The sequence below is a fragment of the Eulemur rufifrons genome, chromosome 18 (genome assembly GCF_041146395.1).
Source record: "Eulemur rufifrons isolate Redbay chromosome 18, OSU_ERuf_1, whole genome shotgun sequence".
Taxonomy (NCBI): Eukaryota; Metazoa; Chordata; class Mammalia; order Primates; family Lemuridae; genus Eulemur; species Eulemur rufifrons.
Window position 1 is genome coordinate 48,739,341 of NC_091000.1, and position 21,284 is coordinate 48,760,624.

The 21,284-nt window shown below is 40.3% G+C and overlaps 1 protein-coding gene across 1 annotated transcript in view; it reads right to left on the reverse strand.

Annotated features, from left to right (window-relative positions):
* The window catches only part of SCGN (secretagogin, EF-hand calcium binding protein), a 41,575-nt gene that overhangs the window by 2,384 nt on the left and 17,907 nt on the right, over window positions 1–21,284 (reverse strand). The window contains exons 7-10 of the mRNA XM_069493433.1: window positions 13,156–13,211; window positions 8,350–8,395; window positions 8,031–8,090; window positions 6,452–6,520 (exon numbers count right to left, since the gene is read on the reverse strand). Of these exons, the coding sequence (XP_069349534.1) occupies window positions 6,452–6,520; window positions 8,031–8,090; window positions 8,350–8,395; window positions 13,156–13,211 (231 nt within the window). The remainder of the gene's footprint in view (window positions 1–6,451; window positions 6,521–8,030; window positions 8,091–8,349; window positions 8,396–13,155; window positions 13,212–21,284) is intronic.

A 21,284-nucleotide genomic window follows, 5' to 3' on the forward strand; every position in this document is an offset into this window, starting at 1 on the left:
GGTATAAATATGGATGTATGTAAGGGAAGTTTCTTTAAACCTTTAAGTTATGCTTTTAATGCCAGGCAATTCAGTATGAGTCAGGAGCCCTGAATGCCACTACTCAAAAATGCATGCGTCACTGAAGACAAATCACCTGAAATCATTAGGGTCTCAGTCTTAATAACAGTTTTAATAACAAGTCACCAGTTTAACTGCAGATAGTTCCTGATTTAAGGGCTCTGTACATATTAAATCTAATCTTCAGAACAACCCTAAGTGGTTGTGTCTACTTTCAGTGTTAATTTACAGATGAGAAAACTAAAGCACAGAGAAGCTAATTAACCTGCCCACTGTCACACAGCTGGCACATATTAGAACCAGGATACAAACTGGCAGGGAGGCCCCAGAGTGCATCTCTATATCACTACACTGTATCATAATCTTTTATGTAAAAATGTAATTTTTTCTCATTCATCTCATGGGAAAGTGTGAAAGTGGACTTGAGGTAAAAATTGATTGAAAAATGCTTATCTGCCCCCTTAATCCTGGCAATAGGGGGATCTCAGGGGCTGGCCCTCTCTCTCCATTGCATGCCCATAGTAGGTACTCAATTACATCTATGGAATTGGTGAGTGACTGTCCCCAAATGCAGTCTTCATGTTTTTGTCACATGCCCTCTCTTTACTGTACATTCCGACTCTCTTAAAACAATGAAAGCAAGCGTCCAAGCCCTCTATTAACCAGCACTCCCAAATCTCTGTCCTAGAGGCCCTGCACCACGTTCTGACTACTAGAGGGGCTGAATTACAGTTTTGATGGTGGTAAGTGCATTTTATTGGAATCCGCTTAGGATAACTTTCTACTAGTCAGAATATTTAATTCTCCAGAACATCATTCTCTAACTGTGCAAAGTTACAAAGTTTTCTTTGTCTCCAGTTTGCTATTTACTGGCCACACAGTTGTCTGAAAACACTGAGGTGACAGGCAGAGGCCAAGACATTACTGCTTAAAATGTCGATCCAGACACCTACCAGCAAGCCTCTGTTTGTCACCAAGAAATAATGATAATAAATCCCACATCCCAGGCCAGTCCTTTCCCCTGTTTCTTCCCATTATCACCTGCCATTGCTATTTAAAATGAAAATAAGGGATTATGTTGGTTTTCCTTTAGCATTATTTCACTAGGCAAATGGAAATGCCTGCTCCGATACAAGGGAAGTCTCCTAGAGAGGGTCATACCAGGTGGTTGTGCTGTCATTTGAGAAGCTCAGGAAGAACCTCTTGGGTTTTCCAGCTGTCTTCCCATCACCAGTTCCCACAACACCCAACATTCTTTGCTAGATATTCACTTTTTTGGATTACACTGCCTCCTCCTTGCCACCCATCCTCTCTTTTAAAGGTTGCTTATCAGCCAAGGGATAGCAGCACATTAAGTCACGAACATCATGGTGAGAAAATATACACTGTATATGCCAGAACCTTCTTTGGTAGATAAATCTGTTCAAAACGAAGTCACCATCATTGACTTTCTGGGTAGGGAGGGGAAGAAAAGCAGGGTTGGAGGAAAGGACTTCACAAAAGGAAATGGGAAAGCATGCCTGCTTGTTCATCAAAAGTTGGCTAAAATTTGGCAGTGGGTGCCAGAAATTTTACAGTGTACAAACCACTTGACTTAGTAATTCTATTCCCAGGAAAAGGCCAGGCACAGAGGAAGATTTGTGCACCAGGATATTCATTACAGTGTTATTTTGAATCACAGACATGGAAAACAATCTAAATTACTCACAATAGGGGAATGTTTAGGTAAGTTATGATCTAACAAGAGGTGAAATATTATATGGCTACTGAATGACCATTACTATTATTATATTAATATAATAGACTATATGTAGTATACTATATATATTATATATAATATTATAAGGACTACTATTTGGTATAATCTCAACTATATATACAAAACATATATAGGACAGAAATCATTTCATAGTGACTCTTCAAGTGTAGAGGTTATACTTCTGTATTTTTTCTCTCTTTCAGATTTCTCTATGATGTATTTATTATTTCTACAATTTAAAAAGTAAAAAAAAAAAAAAAAAAAAAAAAAACTTGTCCTAAGGGCTAGATCTTTGGAGAAGCACATGTTAGATTCACTCCTTTAGATTAGGTAGTGTCCCCTTTTGTCAACCATCTTCCTGGCAATAGCAGAGAAAAGCAGATGGGGTGTCTATCAGGGAAAAGAAAGAACTTTAGGAAGGGCCTGGGGGCAGGAACCCTCCTCACCCCCAGGCAGACACCGGGGTCATCTCTGGCAGCCCATTTGTTTGGCTTCCAATATTATTGTTCACATTTCTACCTCTTCTTCGGAAATATTGCATTTCTTGCCTTTGCACTTTCTAGTTTAAGCTGTAGAGTCTTGTGTTGATTTTTACACTGTGCTGAGTGAGGTGCAAGCTCTTAATAAATCTTGTGCAGAAATTATTGTGCATATGATTAACAATATTGTATTGTATACTTAAAATTTTGCTATGAGGGTAGATGCTATGTTAAGTGCTCTTCCCACAAAAGGGAAAACAAACAAACAAAAAGGCAGGGGCAGGGCTGGAGAAACTTTTGCACATGATGGATAAGTTTATGGCATTATAGGTGATGATGGTCTCATGGGTGTATACTTATCCCTGAACACATCAAATTTTATACAAAAGTTCAGCTTTTTATGTCAATCATATATCAATTAATTGGTTAAAAAAAAGAAATTGTATCTGTTGCTTCAGGGCCTTGCTATCCCTTCAGACTGACAGAGGACTTGGGTACCATTTTTCAGAGCTTGAGAATTGGGGTTTTTGGTAACCAAATAATCTTGTTAATACAAAGTCAACAGAAACATCATATATGGTTGTTTAAGAATTAAAAGACAATAAAATAAGCTTACTTCAGCGTTATTACTGCAAACATCAAGGACTTTGACCCAGACTGTAAACTTAGAAACTGGGTCAACTCCCTGCTGACCCAATGATCATTCTTTGATAGTTGCTTTTAATATAAATTTCAGAGATTGATTTGTTTACTTGCCCCGTGGAGCTTTCTTATAAAATAAGGAAAAAAGTCATTGACAAAGACTCTTTATGAACCCAAGAAATGTCAGATTCAACTAATGGTCATTCTCTTGGCTACATCTGTCAAATTATATGGTGAATATTTTTAAAGAAACCTAGAAGACTAAGAAAGATCCAGAAAAGACCAGGAAAGACTCAATAAATGTATGCACCTTCAGTTATCTGGCTTCAGAGGAGAACCAACTACTGTGTACATACTTTCTAGCTCTACAAATCATCTGGTGAACCCTGATAAATTACTTTTGTATCACTGACCACAGTCCAACTCAGCCCTTAGAAACTAGCTCTGTCTCAGATTGGCTTCTGCTTACGCTGAGAGGTGCCTTTTTGCTGCCCCAACAGCTCCACAGAAACAGAGAGGCAAGGACAAAAGGGGTGAGGATCTTCTGATTTCCCATGGAGGTGATACGGGTCCATTAAAGAGTGACGTTGGCCTCTGCTTTCCAATAATCTTTTTGAATGGTCTAGAACTTTTCCCTTGTTTTAATTTTCTCTGTAAAAAAAAAGGTGTACTATGTTGTTGGTGTGGATTTTACTTCCATCTTCTCCTATGGACCTTTGGAAACCATTGTCAAACTCAGTGACAACTGAAAGGCAGAATCATTGAAAATTCTTAAGATTATCCAGATTCAAAAGTGATGATTTTTAAGAGGGAATCCAGGCCGGGTGCGGTGGCTCACACCTGTAATCCTAGCTCTCTGAGAGGATCGTTTGAGCTCAGGAGTTCGAGATCAGCCTAAGCAACAGCGAGACCCCGTCTCTACTAAAAATAGAAAGAAATTAGCTGGACAACTAAAAATATATAGAAAAAATTAGCCGGACATGGTGGCCCATGCCTGTAGTCCCAGCCACTTGGGAGGTTGAGGCAGGAGGATCGCTTGAGCCCAGGAGTTTGAGGTTGCTGTGAGCGACTGATACCACGACACCCTAGCCCGGGCAACAGAGCGAGACTCTGTCTCAAAAAAAAAAAAAAAAGAGAATCCAGCAAAATCATACTGGATATAGATATCTGGACTTTCTCTTAGAAAAGCCATACAGAAATAGCAAAGATCATAGTAACTGAAGTTGTGAGAGCTATATCAGTTTCCAGTTTATTTGTGATACAGTAATAACAACTAATATTTATTGAGTTCTCAATAATATAGTATTATAGATAATATTAGGCACTGTCTTCTTTTACATTATTATTTTGAACTGGATTGTCCAGTAGAATGGTGTGGCCATGTGTTGAGCTACAGATTCCTTTTGTGAAATTTCCTTTCAAATGATAACTATTCTGAAGCTCAGAAATGTAATCTAAAGTTTAGGGCAGTTTTGTTCTAACAAAATAACAAAGACCATTATTTTTGGAAATCATAGTATATTCCAGGGACTGTGATAGATGTCTATGTTATTTCTAGTCTTCACACAGCCTTGGAGGTAGATATTACTGTGCCCATTTGTTTGGGCGATATGACAGGTATCAGAGAGTTTGAGTAACTTGCCCACAGACATACAGTTAATAAATGGCTGATCTGAAATTAAAGCTTAGATCTGTTAGAGTCCAAAGCACTGTCTACCATTTTATACTGCCTCACCTGCAAAAAGTTTTCAATCAATTCTTTTTATAGAAAAGAAGATGAGAAAGAAGAGAGCAAAAATGAGGGTCCAAAAGAGGAGGAAGAGCAGCCACCACCACCATGGCAGCCCCTCTGGAAACCAGTCTTGCGAATTCTGTACATCAGACGATCCTGATTCAAGCAGAGCCCAATCCCTCAGCCCTTTCTGGCTGCTTCCCACTGCCTGGCAAAGATGTGGGATGCCCGAAAAGGCTTTCAGCAACAAATGACACATCAGTGCCCCTCCCAAATTTGTTTCCCACAAGTTAGAGATACGACTAAAGGAAAGGGATAGCAAAGAAGGAAAAAGAAAGATTCTTTCGATTAAGGACTGATTGCTCACTCCAGCTGGGCATCCACACTGACTGCCGGGCTGTGCGGGCAGACCATGGAAAAGCAGAATGCCAGGAAGCTCCCTGCCCTTCTGAAGCCCACAGGCACTACACTCAGGAAGTTACTGGCCCCCAGCTCCACTGCACAGAGGTGGCCAGCCAGCTCTCAAAAACAGGCTTGCCATCCCATTCATTCTATCAAAAGCAAATTACAACTCTAATATGGCAAGTCCTTCTGCCATGCAACTTTAATATCCCATAGATAATTACTCAGTTTCTATTATAGAAGTCATTCTGGCATTAAATACATAATGAGTAGAATGGGATTTTCCTTTAGCGACCAATGTAAAAGGCAATAATAGCACACCCATACCCATCAACTATTCGAGCTATGCAAACGCCTGTGAAATCTCCAGTGGGAGCAACAAGTGAAGGGAGAAGTTGAAGAAGCAAGGGACCAGTTGGGATAGGAATAACGAAACTTAGGAGACATAGAAGATATCTCAGTCACCCTAATAGACGTCAGAAAGAATCTTGTCCATGCCTGCTCAGTCATAGTATTTGAACTTCGTGGAGATTTATGCAAAAATTAATACCTGAGTGTTTTTCTGTTGCAAAGCTCCATGGTTTGAATTAGATTTTCAAAGAGGTATGGAACTCCAAAAACAATTAATAATTGCTACTCTAATTTGTCACCATCTGGGCCAACCAGGACACAATTATTGTATCCTGAGCAAACTTTTAAAAATTCCAAAAAATACAAGACTACTAAATTCATTATTTACACAGTCCCATGGAAAAGCAAGAGTTGGAAATTATCTGATTAGCTGGGTCACACAGCCAGTCAATACAGTTCACCAGGATCTCAAAGGAAATTGCTTTTTTAAAACATTGTCTACCCTACATAAGGTAGGGATGTAAATGTGATGTAAATATATGTATGTGATGTAAATATAATCTAAACAGGTAAGTAACCATCTTAGGCTAGGTGTTAGAGAAGCCCCTAGGCAAAAAATATTAGAACCCTTAAGATGAGAGGTATTACATGAAATTAAATTAAAATTTTTGTTACTCTAATAACTGAGTCCAGGGAAAAGAAAGACTTTCTGTAATCAAAAAGTAAAACAGTAAGATATTCAGTGGCACTGCAGTGCTTTGGTAAAATAGATCACCTTTGAATGATGGTAAAAAGATGTCTCTATGGTGGTTTTATGTAATTTAAACTACAAACAATCTAAAGAAAGCAAGGGAGATTTGTTTGGTTTCATAGAAGTTCAAAGGTTGTTAAATAGACTACTTCTCTAGATTTTCTCTCCAACATCAACCTTCAGTCCCACTGGTTCCCAAAAAGGAACAATGGAATCGACCAAAATGGCACCCCCAATTCATGAGGAGAATAATCTACACAGCTTCATGAAATCACCTGGACAAGCTCCATCATGTCTTTGACAAACCCATCCACTTCTGGGCCTTCTAGGGCTCCCGTTTTACTCTGAAAGACAAAAGACTCGATCACCCAAATATCATTTTCTTAAGTAAAAAAGCTAAAGAATAAATTAGGCAAATAGACCAAATCAGTATTCTTGTGTAAGTGCAAACTGATTTAGAAAATGGTATGTTCCAATTTCTGTTCTTCATGTAGGATGTGAATGTTCCACATGAATTAAAATAACTCACTGGAAATAGCTCCATGTAGCCAAATGAGAAGCAGCAGTTTTGAGTTCCTTGGCTCTTGCAAATATGTCTTCACATGACATATATCGACGTTACTTGCTTCACAAATACTAGGCTCCAGTTCAAATGTGTTAGTTGTACATCATATTGATCCTCTGAAGGATAGGTTGAAATTTTTTTATTTTGATTTATGATTTAGCAATGACTTGGTGATTATTGAAATATAGATTTTAAATCAAGGGAGACCACACTGAATGAGCCTATTAGAATTATGATGTAGTCTGTGCAGAGATCTTTATTTTTTTCTATCCATTTTATAAACCCATGTAGGCATGAACATCTATAATATACAATACATATTAAAATATTTCAGGTTCTTCCCTACAGTTCTACTTATAACAATTCATCCACTCTCTTCATGTTTTCTTAATCCTGAACCTTTAACATATCATTTTAAAAATTCCATTCCCTTAGTGTATTTACCAAACACTTGTACACTCTCATGAAAGTTTTATAAATATGAACAATTCAATTTTTATAACAGCCCCATGAGGTAAATATTATTATCCTTATCACCCTAATTTTGCAAATAAGGGAAACAAAGCACAGGGAGGTCAAGGAACTGCCCAAGGTCGCATGGCTAATAAGCCAGGATTCAAACCTAGGTACTTGGTCACAGAGGCCACAGGCTTAACCACCTGCGTGCTACACTGCCTCTCCCAGGTGAGACTCTTTTCTGCACAGAATATGAAACAGATATTCAGTCTGATTAGTTTCAGGGAGGCGTCTCTTAAGACCTTTCCCAACTTTCTGCTTTTCTGCCTTCCTGCACTATCTTACCATGTCCTCAGGAAATTCAATCTCTTTACCATATTGGTGCCTTAGAATTATTATTGTCTTTCCTCTAAAGAAGGATCAAATAATTGTTCCTATAAGAAAAATAGTTTTTATGTCAAACACGTATGACTTTGCCTCTATTTATTTGGATTAGATGTGGGGGATTTTTTGTTTGTTTTTTTTGTTTTATGTACTGTTATAAATAGATTTTTAGTTCTACAAGAAGGAGGAAATTTCTCTTAATTTGGATCGAACAGGAAAAAATAATTGCGATTTTATTCTCTTCTCAACTATAAAATATTCCTTTGGCTATTTTTACTTAATTCTCAGAAGTTACTTAGAGAAGCAGAGGGTATTTTGATTTAACAACACAAAGAGAGATTGCTATTTGTCAAATAAGTTTGGGGTCTATAGATAGGATTACCCCACACAGGAGCTAAACAAGCTTCCTACCCAAAGATGACTGGCACAGTATAAAAAGACACACTTACAACATCATAGTGGGCAAAGATTTTCTCAAAGTCCCTCTTCCTTTCTTCAGTAGAACAAGCCTGTGTATGGACAAAAACATAATGTCAGTCCAGCAATGTGAAACTCCAGTCATATATTTTTTCAGGGTCTTGGGCAACTTTTATAAACTTTGAGTCAATGAGGCTTAAGATTGCTGGATTCCATTCAGAGCCTTGTCAGTCTCTAACTAAGTTATTAGATAAAAGGTAGGACAGATCGATACTTGCCTTTCTTCTCTCCTTCTCAAACATAGAGAAAGATGAAGGACATAAACCCATCTAGAGAAATGCCACTACTTACATCCATTTTAAATTGCAGAAGGAAGTTTTCCTGAAGAGCCAAAATCCTAAATGGAAAAAATAGAAATTCACATGATAATCTATCAGCTCTCAGTTATAAGCAAATTTATAGTTCTGGTGTGTGGAAAGGACAGACAATTCCCACACTATCTCCCAGAAGGGAATAGGTGCTTAAAAGATAGGAATTCCTACATCACAAAAATAAAGAAATTAACTGGGAGAGACTCATAAGGATTCGTAGACACCACAGAGAGACTTAAAAATTCCTCTTGTTGAAAAATGACAGAGTATAGGCATCTGAAAATTCTCTCTTCCATAAAAGCAATAAGGGGCTGTAAAAATAGTCAGAATAACTTTTTCAGAATTCTGGAAAATAATTAAAATCTTACAACAATCTAGGGAGTGTTTATTCTGAAAAAAAACAGCTGAATCTTGCTAAGAGCAATGAATGTTCTGGCATTTAACTTACCCCAACACATATTATACACAGAACCTGTAGTAAAGACTGGGAGAGTTGCTGGTTCCAGGCATTTAAGAAAATCTCTGTCCACTTATAAACTAACCATTGAGATGCTGAGTAGAGACTTCAGTGAACACATATGACAAAGAATACAGACTTTATACAATTAGTTCAGAAAAGTCACTAAACAAATAAACAATAACAAACATGTCCTATAAGAAATTCAAAAAGGAGTCCTTCAGACTGAAATGAAGGGGTCCTAGACAGTAACTTGAATCCACATGAAAAAATAAAGAGCACCAGTAGAGGTAACTATATAAGCAAACATAAAAGACAGCATAAAAGTTTCAACAGACTAAAGGCATTGAGTGCATGTTATATTCATAATCATGGGCATATGTAAAGAGAAAAGTAAAAAATATATATAAGAAAACTATATGCTTTGGAAAATTTTGCTCCTCTGAATGCCCCGGGCGGAGAGAATTAACATTTGAGTCAGTCAGAAGATAGAATATCCTGAGAGTCTGCAAGGAATGCTGTCCTTATTACTCGTTGGCACCAGGCAGTCTAAGCCATGTTGCCAGTCAGGGGACATATACTTGTGAGGAGCTTTTATGTGGAGTAATTGGGCTTCATTGCAGAACTAAAATTAGAGAAAGAAAATTCCTATGTGTAAATGTTTCAAGACTTTGTTGTGTTATTTTCCTAGCGCTGCTGTACTGTAACAAATTGTCACAAATGTACTGGCTTAAATAAACTGCATTAACTTACAGTACCAGAAGTCAAAGCCTGAAATAGATCTCAGTGGGCAAAAAGCAATATGTCACCAGGGCTGCATTCTTTCTGGAGGCTTTGGGGGAGAATCACATCCCTTGCCTTTTCAGCTCCTACAGACTGCCTGCATGCTTCGGCTTGTGGTCCCTTCTTCTACTTCAAAGCTAGCAACATGAATTTCAAATCCCTGAGCATCCAGAGGAGCAAAATTTTTCCAAAGCATATAGTTGTATTATATTATTATATTTCCAGATCTCTCTCTGACCTCTGCCTCCCTCTTCCACATTTAAAAGACCCTTGTTATTACTTTGGGCCCACTCGGAGAATCCAGAATGACCCCTCTATTTTAAGGTGTGTTGATTAGCAACCTTAATATTATCTGAAACTTCAGTCCATGCCTACTATGTAACATATTTACTCATTCCAGGTATTAAGATGTGGACATCTTTATTCCACCTACCACAGTTGTCATTTTCAAATTCCATATCAAATTGGTTTTGAAATACGCTCGGCCTTCAGCATCCACAGGCTCTGCAGGCCGATGGTGGCACTTGAGCGTCTGTGGACTTTGGTACCCCCAGGGTTCCTGCCTGGAACAAATCTCCCAAGTATACCGAGGGACGACTGTAATGTACTATTTTTGCTGCCTTGTATCTTTGTTCAGTGCTACTTTAACTCCTTCAATCCACACCAACTCATCGATTCTTCCTATATAACACTCTACTGGGTGAGAATGTATTCAAGAGATTAAAGCATAGTCCCTACCCTGTAGTTATGGACACAGCAGTTCCACCTCTTTGAGGTGTTTGGATGTATGCAGGGGAGCTTTTTAGATATCACAGTGATAGAGGGAGCACAACTGGCATTTTGTACATAGGGCTAGGGAAGCTAGATATCTTGCATTGCATGGAAATTTCCTCAGACTGAAGAATTATCCCAAGTCTCACTTGATTTTCAAATGCCCAGTGAGGTAATCATGTATGTAAAGGCCCTGTTTATAATTATTTGAACTTGGAATTGAATTCTTATTTACATCAAAACTGACAGTATTTTTGTAAGGCATACATAATTTACTAATTACGTATATTTTCTATATGGTATACTGAATTGTGTTAATTGAAGGATACATGTACTTTATTTCAGCCAGGTACCGTGGCTCATGCCTGTAATCCTAGGACTCTGGGAAGCCGAGGCAGGATTGCTTGAGCTCAGCAGTTCGAGAGAAGCCTGAGCAAGAGCAAGACCTCATCTCTACTAAAAATAGAAAAAATTAGCCGGGCATGGTAGTGTGAGCCTGTAGTCACAGCTACTCAGGAGCTGAGGCAGGAGGATCGCTTGAGCCCAGGAGTTTGAGGTTCTTGTGAGCTAGGCTGACGCCACGGCACTCTACTCAGGGCAAAAGAGTGAGACTCTGTCTCAAAAAACAAAAAAAAATGTATTTTGTTTCATTTTGAACTCTATTAAGACTTATTTATTATTTTATAAAATTATATCAACAATGACTGATCTCCCGATATACAAGTTCCAAAAGGCCACACTTGTATCAGTCACCATCTGAGCTGCCCTATTTATGCTGATTCTACACAGGTATCAGCATCTGACCATTGCATTATGGCTTCACTGTGGTCTTTTCCAAGCACCTATAGACAGAAATATCCTTTTTTTTTTTTTTTTTTTTTTTGAGACAGAGTCTCTCTTTGTTGTTCAGGCTAGCCGTGGCATCAGCCTAGCTCACAGGAACCTCAAACTCCTGGGCTCAAGTGATCCTCTTGCCTCAGCCTCCCAAGTAGCTGGGACTACAGGCACGTGCCACCATGCCCAGCTAATACTTTCTATATATTTTTAGTTGTCCAGCTAACTCCTTTCTATTTTTAGTAGAGACGAGATCTCACTCTTGCTCAGGCTGGTTTGAACTCCTGATCTCGAGCGATCCTCCCGCCTCGGCCTCCCAGAGTGCTAGGATTACAGGTGTAAGCCACCGCACCCAGCCACATTATTATTATTAATAGTTTATTATCAACTGCTTTCCTTTTATTTCTCCTTTATATGCTATAGTCTGTGCATTCTATTAGCTATTTTAGTATTATATACTTGGTCAGGTCATATTGTCTACGGACTTTATTTCAGTAATAGACAGGAGTGTTGGGACTGAGAGGGCAGCAACGGCTGCTCTGGGCCTTTACCGATAGGAGCACACCCCAGCCTCCAAGGGCACTCAAGTCTCCTGGACGCTCACTATCTCTGAGAAGTGCACAATTGAGTCAGGCTACCAGGTGGATGGCAAGCTCTTGTATTCACCCAGATTGTAATCTTTTGAATTAATCAATTGGATGCTTTGGGTTTTCTTCTTAGGACTGACTCTCTCACACAGCTCTCTGACCTCTGCTTCAGAGGAACCCAGCTCCAGTTGGCCAAGAGAACCACGTGGGATCCAGGGGGCAGAGGCAAGACTACAGGCTGAGATCCCTTCTGCCCTAGGCCTGTGGGAGAAACAGTTTTGTCCCTCTTTGGCTGGTCTTTCAGTGGCTCTTCTTCATCAAGGTCCTGGATAAAGCAGCCAAAGGGGACACACAGGCTGCCTCACAGTTCTTAAGAGACACAGATAGAGGACCATCTAGTATGTGGGGGTCAATGTCTTGGTCATTACCAAGGAGAGATTTGTCCTGGTGTGTCCCCTTTCACAGATATCTGCCCAAACTTGGCAGAGATAGCTGCCAAGAAAGGAGACCACTGGTGCAGCATTTGGTGATTCTGGACTCAGGTTAAGATCCACGAAGAGACAAAACTAACATTTGTTACTCAACTTTGTTGAGTAACCCCTTATCATTGAATACATGCCCTTAGTCATCGCAATTCCTCTCTCCTTGCTACACCTCCTGCTGCCCTCCAGCCTGAAACTGCTGCCCTGTCACTGCTCAGTTCACAGCTGCCATCCAGCCTGACACGGAGGCACCTAGTTGCTCCCCCATAATGGTTATATTTGTGTATTCTGGATCCAGTGATCTAACCACGTGTTGTTTCAGGTGAGTAGCCTTGACAAAACATACTGACACAGCAATCACGTGTCACAACATCAGACTCACAGACATTTTTGCAGACACTGGGCCACTCCTGCTCTTATTCTGTCCTCCTGCATGTCTAGCCTGCAGGCACACTAACACTCAAAGACCACAGAGTGCAGGCGGAGTCTGGCTTAGTTGTCCTGTGTCCTGAACTCACTGCTCAACATTCCTGGGGCCAGCAAATGGGATTCAGGACTTTCTTGTCATGAGGTCACGATGTGGGTCCATGAACGTCTGGCCTTTGAGGGTGGGGTCTGCCCATGACCCACCAATACAATTTTATGAAAAGTTTATGTATTGTGAATTTTCAAGAGAAGAGCTTTCGTTATTTTCACAAAGGGATGTGTTGCCCCAGAAGATTCAGAACCATTGCAGTTAATTTGGTAAGATGTGCCTATTCTTTTGGACTTCAGATGAAACTTGATTTCCACTTTCAAAAGGAAGTATATGATGTCTTCAAACCCCTAGGAAGGTGGTTCTGAATCTATGACATTATGTCCATGTAACTCACCTTGCCAAGTCATTAAGATCCAATCGACCATCTTTATTTTTATCAAAGATCTTCATCTGAAAGGCAGAAGGGGAAATGGTTTTAAGAAATGCTTGTAAAAGAAATTCAGTTTGAAAGATATTAAAGCACTTTTCTATTTTGCCCTTCTGATTACATATTTGCCAAAATTGGCTGAGGAACCCATGTGCCTGGGGGAAAATTAGTATGTGCTACAGAAGGAATTGCATGTCAGCTTCTGTGTCACGATGAGTCACAGTAACTAAACCTCCTAAATCTCAGTGGCTTAACACAACACAAGTTTATTTCTCACCCATATGAGAATCAAGGCTTGGCTAGAAGTTCTACTCCATGTTGTCTACACTCCAGGACATGGAGTGACAAAGTAGCTACTATCTGGCAACATTCCTGATTGCCATGGCAAAAAGAGAGAATGGCAAATCACTGACTGACTAAAATTTTAGTTTTGAAAGCAAGTCCCTGGCCACACCTAACTTCAAAAGGACAAAGCAGTGCAATCCTACCATCTGCTTGGGAGGAAAACTAATTATTTGGTGGATATCAGTAAAGACTACCACAGTATTTGATGGATAAAATAAGATTTACTTAACAATTATAAGCTTGAAATCCGGATTCTTGCTTTGAGTCAGAGTTTTCTAGAATTATTTTACAGCATATCAACAACCAAGTGTGGATAGCTCATATCATACAGTAAGTATTCTCTATAGAGTATAGAAGAAATCTCATTTTTATATAAAGCCACAAGAGGTTGAGGCTGAACCTTTCTTTCCATAGAGAGACTTAGCATTGTGCAAAGAAACTGTTTACATTATTAGATCAGACTAAACTTTAAACAAGACAAGACTAAAACTTAAAAATTTCTCCACTAACCACATATCAGGAAGACCAGATTGATTTAGGCAACATAGAGGAGATTCATTTCTTTGCACATCTGAGTTGAAATGTGCATGAAGTTTGTGACTTCACAACATTTTAATGTTGCAGAATATCTCTAAACATATCTATGTAACAAGGAAACAGTGAAATAATCTGAAAACATATCCAACAGATTTTTGCATTAAAAAATACATTAGTCCCACATCCTTACTCCCTCTCCAAATCCAGTTTATTTTTAATATTTAAAATGAATTTGAAAGCCCATACTCCTCAAACTTTGGCAACAGAAATGTGTATTACAGAACCTATTAAAACACAGGTTATATTTTTACACATTTGGACATATTACATGTCTAATTACATCCCTTAAACATAAACACTATACAGTAACCAGCAAAAGTATGATATTAATAGCAATAGAGGATGAGCCATGAGTTATTTTCTGTCACACCATTATTATGAGAGGTTCTATCTTAATAGAAAGCTACATTAGCTTGAGCTCTAAGTGCCCCACTAGTAGCTCACCTTAAAAGACATGGGCACAGCTCCATTGCCCTGCAAACATGCTCAAAGAGAGGGGAAAAAAAGTCCTTTGCTGAAAATTGGCTTGGGGAAGAATTAAACACCAATGTGATAAATTATGCTTCTACTCATCAGAAAATTGGCTATGTGGTTTACTTAAAAATAAGAATCAGAAACAAATTTGTTTAATTTTCATATTCCTGTGTGTGTACATGTGGGGATGAACAGTACACATGAGTACACAGACTCCCCTCTATCTGCCCTTCTACTTCCTTAGGACCTCTGTAACTATATAAGTTACAATCTTCATAATGAGGGAAGCTTGGAACGTGCCTGTTGCACCAGACTAGAAATCAGACCTGTGTGACATTAGGACATGACACTTCTTTGCAAGTATAAACTTTGGTGAATTTTGAACATTTGACATATTTATTTGGAACATAATGGCTTCTTAATCTTAAAAACTACAGTAATGACCATTTGTGAGAAATATGTTATTTTTTTGATCATCACAACATCCTTATAAGGTAAGAAATATTATCTGTGTGTCACAAATGAGGAAACTGGCATTTAGAGACATAAAACTAGGTTGTCTAAGAAGCAAGACTTTAATCTAAGCATATCTGTCACCAGAGGTCTTTCCATAAAACCAGGCTCTTAGCTTTATAGAGTCTGGGTATCTCATCATGAATTTAGTCTGCTTCATGTTTAGTTCCGAAATAAAACAACTGGTGCCATACGTTATGCTAGAAATATGGTATTTACCAGTTCTAATTGCCTCTCTTTCCCTGGGAAAGCAAAAAAGACTCTAAGTGGATCCTTCCCCCATGCCCCGCCCCCACCCCACTCAAAGGCCTGAATTTCCCTAAAGAAATGGAAATTTCATGATAGTTGAGTTAATTCTAAGGCTGTCAACTTTCACTTCATTCACTAGATTCATGCTAATATAGTCTCTTTCTGTACATTTTCCCTAGCCCTCAATATGAAGCAAGAAATACAGGCCTGGCTCAGAGGGACAACTGCTCCAGGCGGTGAGTTGGGCACCACAGGCTGGTGACAGCCGCAAGCCCTGAGGGCATGCCCCCTGCCGGCCTCCAGTGCCCCTGGCTCTGTGCCCTGCTGCTGCGCGCTGGGCCAGAATCCTCCTGAGCTCCTGGAACCAAGGGTTCGCTGCCCTGTGACAGCAGTACCCGAATCTCTACAGCAAACATGTTCTCACTGAAGACATAGTACACAGGGCGGTGACCCTTGCCCAGACGCATTCAAGTGGAGCTACACATCCAAGTGAGTCCAAGAAGCCCAGAGAAGCGCCTTAGTCAGAGATGTAAATTGGGAGTCTTCGACCTTTAGCTGGTATTTAAAACCATGAGCCTGACTGAGATCACTAACAGAGTGAGAATAGACAGAGATCTCAGGACTGAGCCCAGACATGTTTCAGGTTGGTCTGGATCAGAGAGGTGAATGCTTAGGCCTAGGGAAGGAAGCAGAGACCAGGAGGCCAGCTGCTTTAATCCAGGCATAAAGGGTGACAACCAAGACCAGGATAGAGGATGGGGACAAGCTTAACCTCATATAATTCTCTTTGTCTGCCATGGTCTCAGATTTTAATCTGTTGTTTTATAACAGCTCAGTTTCATGCTCTAGTTTGGTACATGAGCTTAATATCTCCCAGAGGTATTGGCTTAATTTAACAAAACTAAATATTATCTAACAATATGCTATCCAGACAGCTCATCCTTCCCCCTGCCTGGTGTTGGCAGCACCTCTTGATTCAGTATCATCGTTGGATTTTATTAATAGGCTGTTTCCTTCCCTGTCCAGAACATTAATTAGGAATCAGCACAAGGTGTGCAGACCTTAGCCCCTCTCTTCTGATTGGCCATTCTGCCTGGACTCATTTATTAGTCATGCTTCAGCCAGTTTTCAAATGTGCCAATTCTTATTCAGGTCGATTTGAATTCATTTAACTTGTTACATCTCTTAAGTGAAGCATTTGATGCTAAACCTCAGAACTAAATCTTTAAGGTAGTGTTGCCTTGACTGTTAGCATTGCTCAATAAAAATCCATTAAAGCAGCAATAATGTGATTTCACACTTGATGTATCACTTAAAGTTCCGGATGTAGAAGCTTTTTTTTGAGAGAGTTGAGTTTCTAAAAGTTAGTACACCCAGATGTCTCTAGGGAAATGTCAAGTCTTAATAAACCAATTGTCCCAACAGTTCTAAAACCTGTTTATTAGAAAGGATAAGTCAACTCTGTAACTTAGGGAAGAAAAATTAAATAGATTGGCCAAAATCATTAACTTCTTTAGTCTTCTGATCAAACTCAGATCTTTGGGTGGAAACTTCTTCACCAGATTTCTCCACACTTGGCTATCACCTCAGTGCTAGAGAGCCAAGGAGGGACCATTTGGAGTTTGATCGATCATGGGCCTTTCTCCACGAACAATTTAAAACAAAAATGAGTACTTAACTGCAGCACACATGAGCAGAAGAGCCACAAGCCTTCAGCCATGAAACAGACAGAGTAACAGGATAGTCTTGGACAATGGACAATCTCAACCATGATACTTAAAATTTGGGTGGGATCACTCTGATTTCTATCACCTACTTCATAGGACTCTAGGTTCATGGATCTAAGCTCAAAGCCATCAAAAATTGCATATTGTCAGATTTTCTTGAGTTCAGGGCATCCCACTGTAAGACGCTGCCAGCCTGAGGGTTTTTAAACTTAAACCTGAAGGCTGTGAAGAGAAGAGCTCTGGGCAAGGAGGGCTGCTGGCGGGTGGGCGATGTGCAGCATCTCTTCCAGCCAAGTACTGACCCACTGAACTAGCTCCTCCTCCCTCCCTGCTCCTACCCCTGGATGGGGTTGTTTGAATCACGTGACCTCTGGGACTTTATGCAGCCACAATTCACCCTTCTCCCTCTTTTCTCTTCCCCAGTTTAATCGGTGTTCCTCTCTCCTCTAGAACAGTTTTGTGGAACTCTTTCCTATTGCCCACTGTCTTTTATTAATTCCTTTCCTACTTGGTGTTTAATAAGGTGTCAATTCTTAGGATTAGTTAGAGGCTTCATAGGGGAAAATCAGTTTTTCTGGGTAATAAATCCATTGTGGCTGCCAGAGTCCTGTGATTATCGTATCTTTGGAAATATTCTGAGAATCCAAACTTGCTTACACATGGCTTTGTCCTTACCTCGCCTTCACTTTCTTCAGAGGATTGTCTTCTCTTCCTGACCACTCAATAGAGCTTTACTCTCCCTCCTTTGAAAGTTTTCTTTTTAATAATTTAGCACTCAGACATTTAGACATGAGTGTTATGATTGAAACACAGGCTTTAGATAAATTTGGGTCTGAATTTCCACTCCACCTCTTGTCATATTTGACCAGTAAAAATCTGTAATTCTTCATTTTTTTTCATTTGTATGTCGGGAGTTAAAAAATGCCTACTTAATAAAGTTGTTGTGAGAATCACATGAGATGTTTAAAAAGTGCTTCAAACAGGGCTAACATAAAGTGAACACAGTTATCATGATTAAAATGCTTAATTCCACAATAAGTGCTGGCTATCCTTCAATGAAAATACAATAATATACCATGTGTCCTCAGTAGGGAAGATATTTTGTAACAGTTTAACTTTAACCATGTCCACCTACCTTTCCTTGTCCTGCCTTTACAGAGGCTAAAGAATAGATGTGTCCTGGTAATGTACAGGGCATCACTGCATCCTATTTTTGAAAAATCAACACAACTTTTCAAAAACATTTCAATTGGATCTCAAGGTAAGATTTAAGGATTGATGGAAAATTAATCTCAACTCCTACTATTGACTGATGCCCTCCCTACTGCAGTGATATGCCTGGGGGATGAAAGGAGGGACCAGCGTGAATTTATGCTTCTTCTCTCTCCTTTACAGATTTTCCAATTAGAAGGTTCCATAAGGGTAGGGACTATGTCACCCTTGGTAGGTTCTCCCTAAATCTTTGTCAAATGACTGAATTCACATTTTTGTGTGCATTAATTTATCAAATCAGATTCTAACCGGAGAGAAAAGCATTAAGAGAGTGAGCGTTTTGGTGGGAAGGGTTGCTCTGAGTCACGTTGAGACACAACCCTCAGCCCAGAGGAAGGGAGCACCCCAGACTCGACTTTAGAAAATGACCATGGTGATCTCAATTCTGAATCCACAGGGACTTACCCTCACTCGTCCTGCTCTGGTGATGCTTTCTGAATTTCCTCTGCTCTGTCTTCCCTGCTGCCTCTGGCTCTAGCCCCCACTCCAGGTCTGGTTCCTGGTTTTCCTGCCCCTCCCACCACTTGTCCTCAGCTTGGGCCTTCAGTCCCATCTGCCTCTGCCCTCTGGGCTCGGCGCGGCTCATGCCCGCTGCCTGGCCAGATCCTTCTGGCTGAGACTGTCTGCAATGAAGGCCCCAGTGAGAGCCATGAAGGAGAGCGCTCGGCACTGCCAGGTACCTTTCCTGGCTCTGCCCTGAAGGGTCTGCTTTAATGGGGGGAAAAAAGGAGAATTTCAGAACTGAGGCTCTGCTTGGGGAAGGTTGGGTCTGTGCAAAATGCTAAAATGTGCAATACGCAAACTTCCAGGCACCCTGAGAGAGAGCAAGGGACTTCACAGGCGTGCGGGGTCACAAGGAACACAGACAAGGGAGGTAGAAGGTCATAAAGACAAATATTACTTAGTTTTTATGGTTTCACCATAGCTGGCTACTAGGTAACAAATGAAACTTCAGTTTGATTTGCATTAAGTAGCCAGGTGTGCCGGGCCCATGTGAGGGCTGAGACACGGAGATATGATGCTGTCCTGGCCCTTGAGGAGCCAGTCACAGGCTCATGGGGTACAAGACCAATAAACAGATGATGTCGGTATCATCCTTGACTCCCACCTGATTCATCAGGAAACGCTGTCAATTCCATCTTCAAAACATATTTAGTTCTCACCTCTTCTGCTACCCCACCCAAGTCTAAGCCACCAACCTCTCACCTAGAGGGCAGCAACAGCCTCTTGCTAGATCTTCCTGATTCTGTCCTTGCCCATTTCGAGCTCTTCTCAACACAATGGCCAGAGCACAACATCTTCTGCTTCAAACCCTCAAGTAGCTTCCCATCGCACTCAGACTAAACCGCAAGTCTTCACAATGGCCTAAAAATCCCAAGATGATCTGGGCCCTGTTTGGTTTCATCCTGGCCTCCTCTGCTCCTGCCAAGCTGCTCTCTCCCTGTTCTCAAAGATCTCAGGCACACTCCTGCCCTAGGGGCCCCGCACTTGCTGTACCCTCAGCCCTTCCTCACATCTGACCTTCTCAAAGGGGCCACCCCGCCACCCTACTGAAAATCACCCCTTCTCCCCAGTCCCCCACCCCAGCCGGTCTAGCTCAATTGTTTCATTTTTTCCATAACACTCAGCACCCTCTATGGTGCAATATGATTTATTATTTATTACATTCATTGTTTATTGTCAGTCCCTCCTTTGTCTATTTCGCTCACTGTTGGATCCCCAGTGACTAGAATAATGCCTGGGGCATAGCAGGTATTTAATGAATATTTGTGAAATGAATTAAATAAATGACTATGATGTTAAGAGGGTGATATGCACAAGGCACTAAAGGGACACAGAGTAGGGTTCACTGTGGAGGAAGGTTAGGGAAGACTTTTTTTAGGGCAAGATGCTAGAGATTCTAAATGCAAATATATTCATTAAGTAGTTCATGTTTTGTAAGTCAATAAAATCCAGATAACAATAGCCAGTGCCAACATTCTGTTAAATCAATGTTAAACATATGCTCAACTAGAAAAATCACCTCCTTGTTTTGCCCCCCAGACAGTTTCAGTCTCATTTCTTTTTTCATATTATTTAGTCTATTAGAGGGTTTCACTGGAGTTTAAGTCAAAAGGAAGCTGGAGATTTTCCCGTAGCTGGGAAACTGCTGCCCACTGCTGGGAGATTTCCCACTACACCCTTCAGTGCTGAGCATATATTTACTCAGGATTTCAAACATCATTTTGCATGCTATTAAAACAGTCGACAGAGTAAGAAGCCAAATTATTTCCTTAATTGACATCCTGTCCTGGGACTTGAGTCTCTCCGTGGCATCGGCTTTTCTCCTGCCCAGGCCATTTACAAGTAGTGCTCATGTCGCCAGCACTTTTCTTTCTTCCCAGCACAGATTCACCTGGCTGGGGCCAGCATTCACAGTGGTCGGAGTCCAGAGTGAGAGCTAACAAGGGTTTTGGGCTGAAAACAAGGAGAGCTCAGCCTCCAGTTTAACTGGTGTCTTTGGCTGGGCAACAACTTTTCTTAGTTATTTGATCTTTAAAATGATTTTAAGAATTCAACTTGGTGATGACTCAGTCACCAACCCTTTCTAAGCCTTAGTCATTAGATATATAAAATAGCATGAACAATGGCAACACTGTAGAGAATTTGTTAGAAATAATACAGTATTTGGAAATACCAATTAAAGGGCTAAATAGATAGACCTAGTGGTACACATATTAACGGGAACTCAGACTCTTCTCATTGATATACCCCCAACTAGTGACCACAAAGTGCAGTGTGGTGGTTCTGCTCAAGAACTGTTTATGTAATAAAAGTAACACTCCTACAAGTAAGTAAGCCTTTATTAGCAAATTCTTTGTTTACTAAGTAAGAGTTTTATGGAAATGAAACACACACCTGGTGGGTAGAGCGATGCAA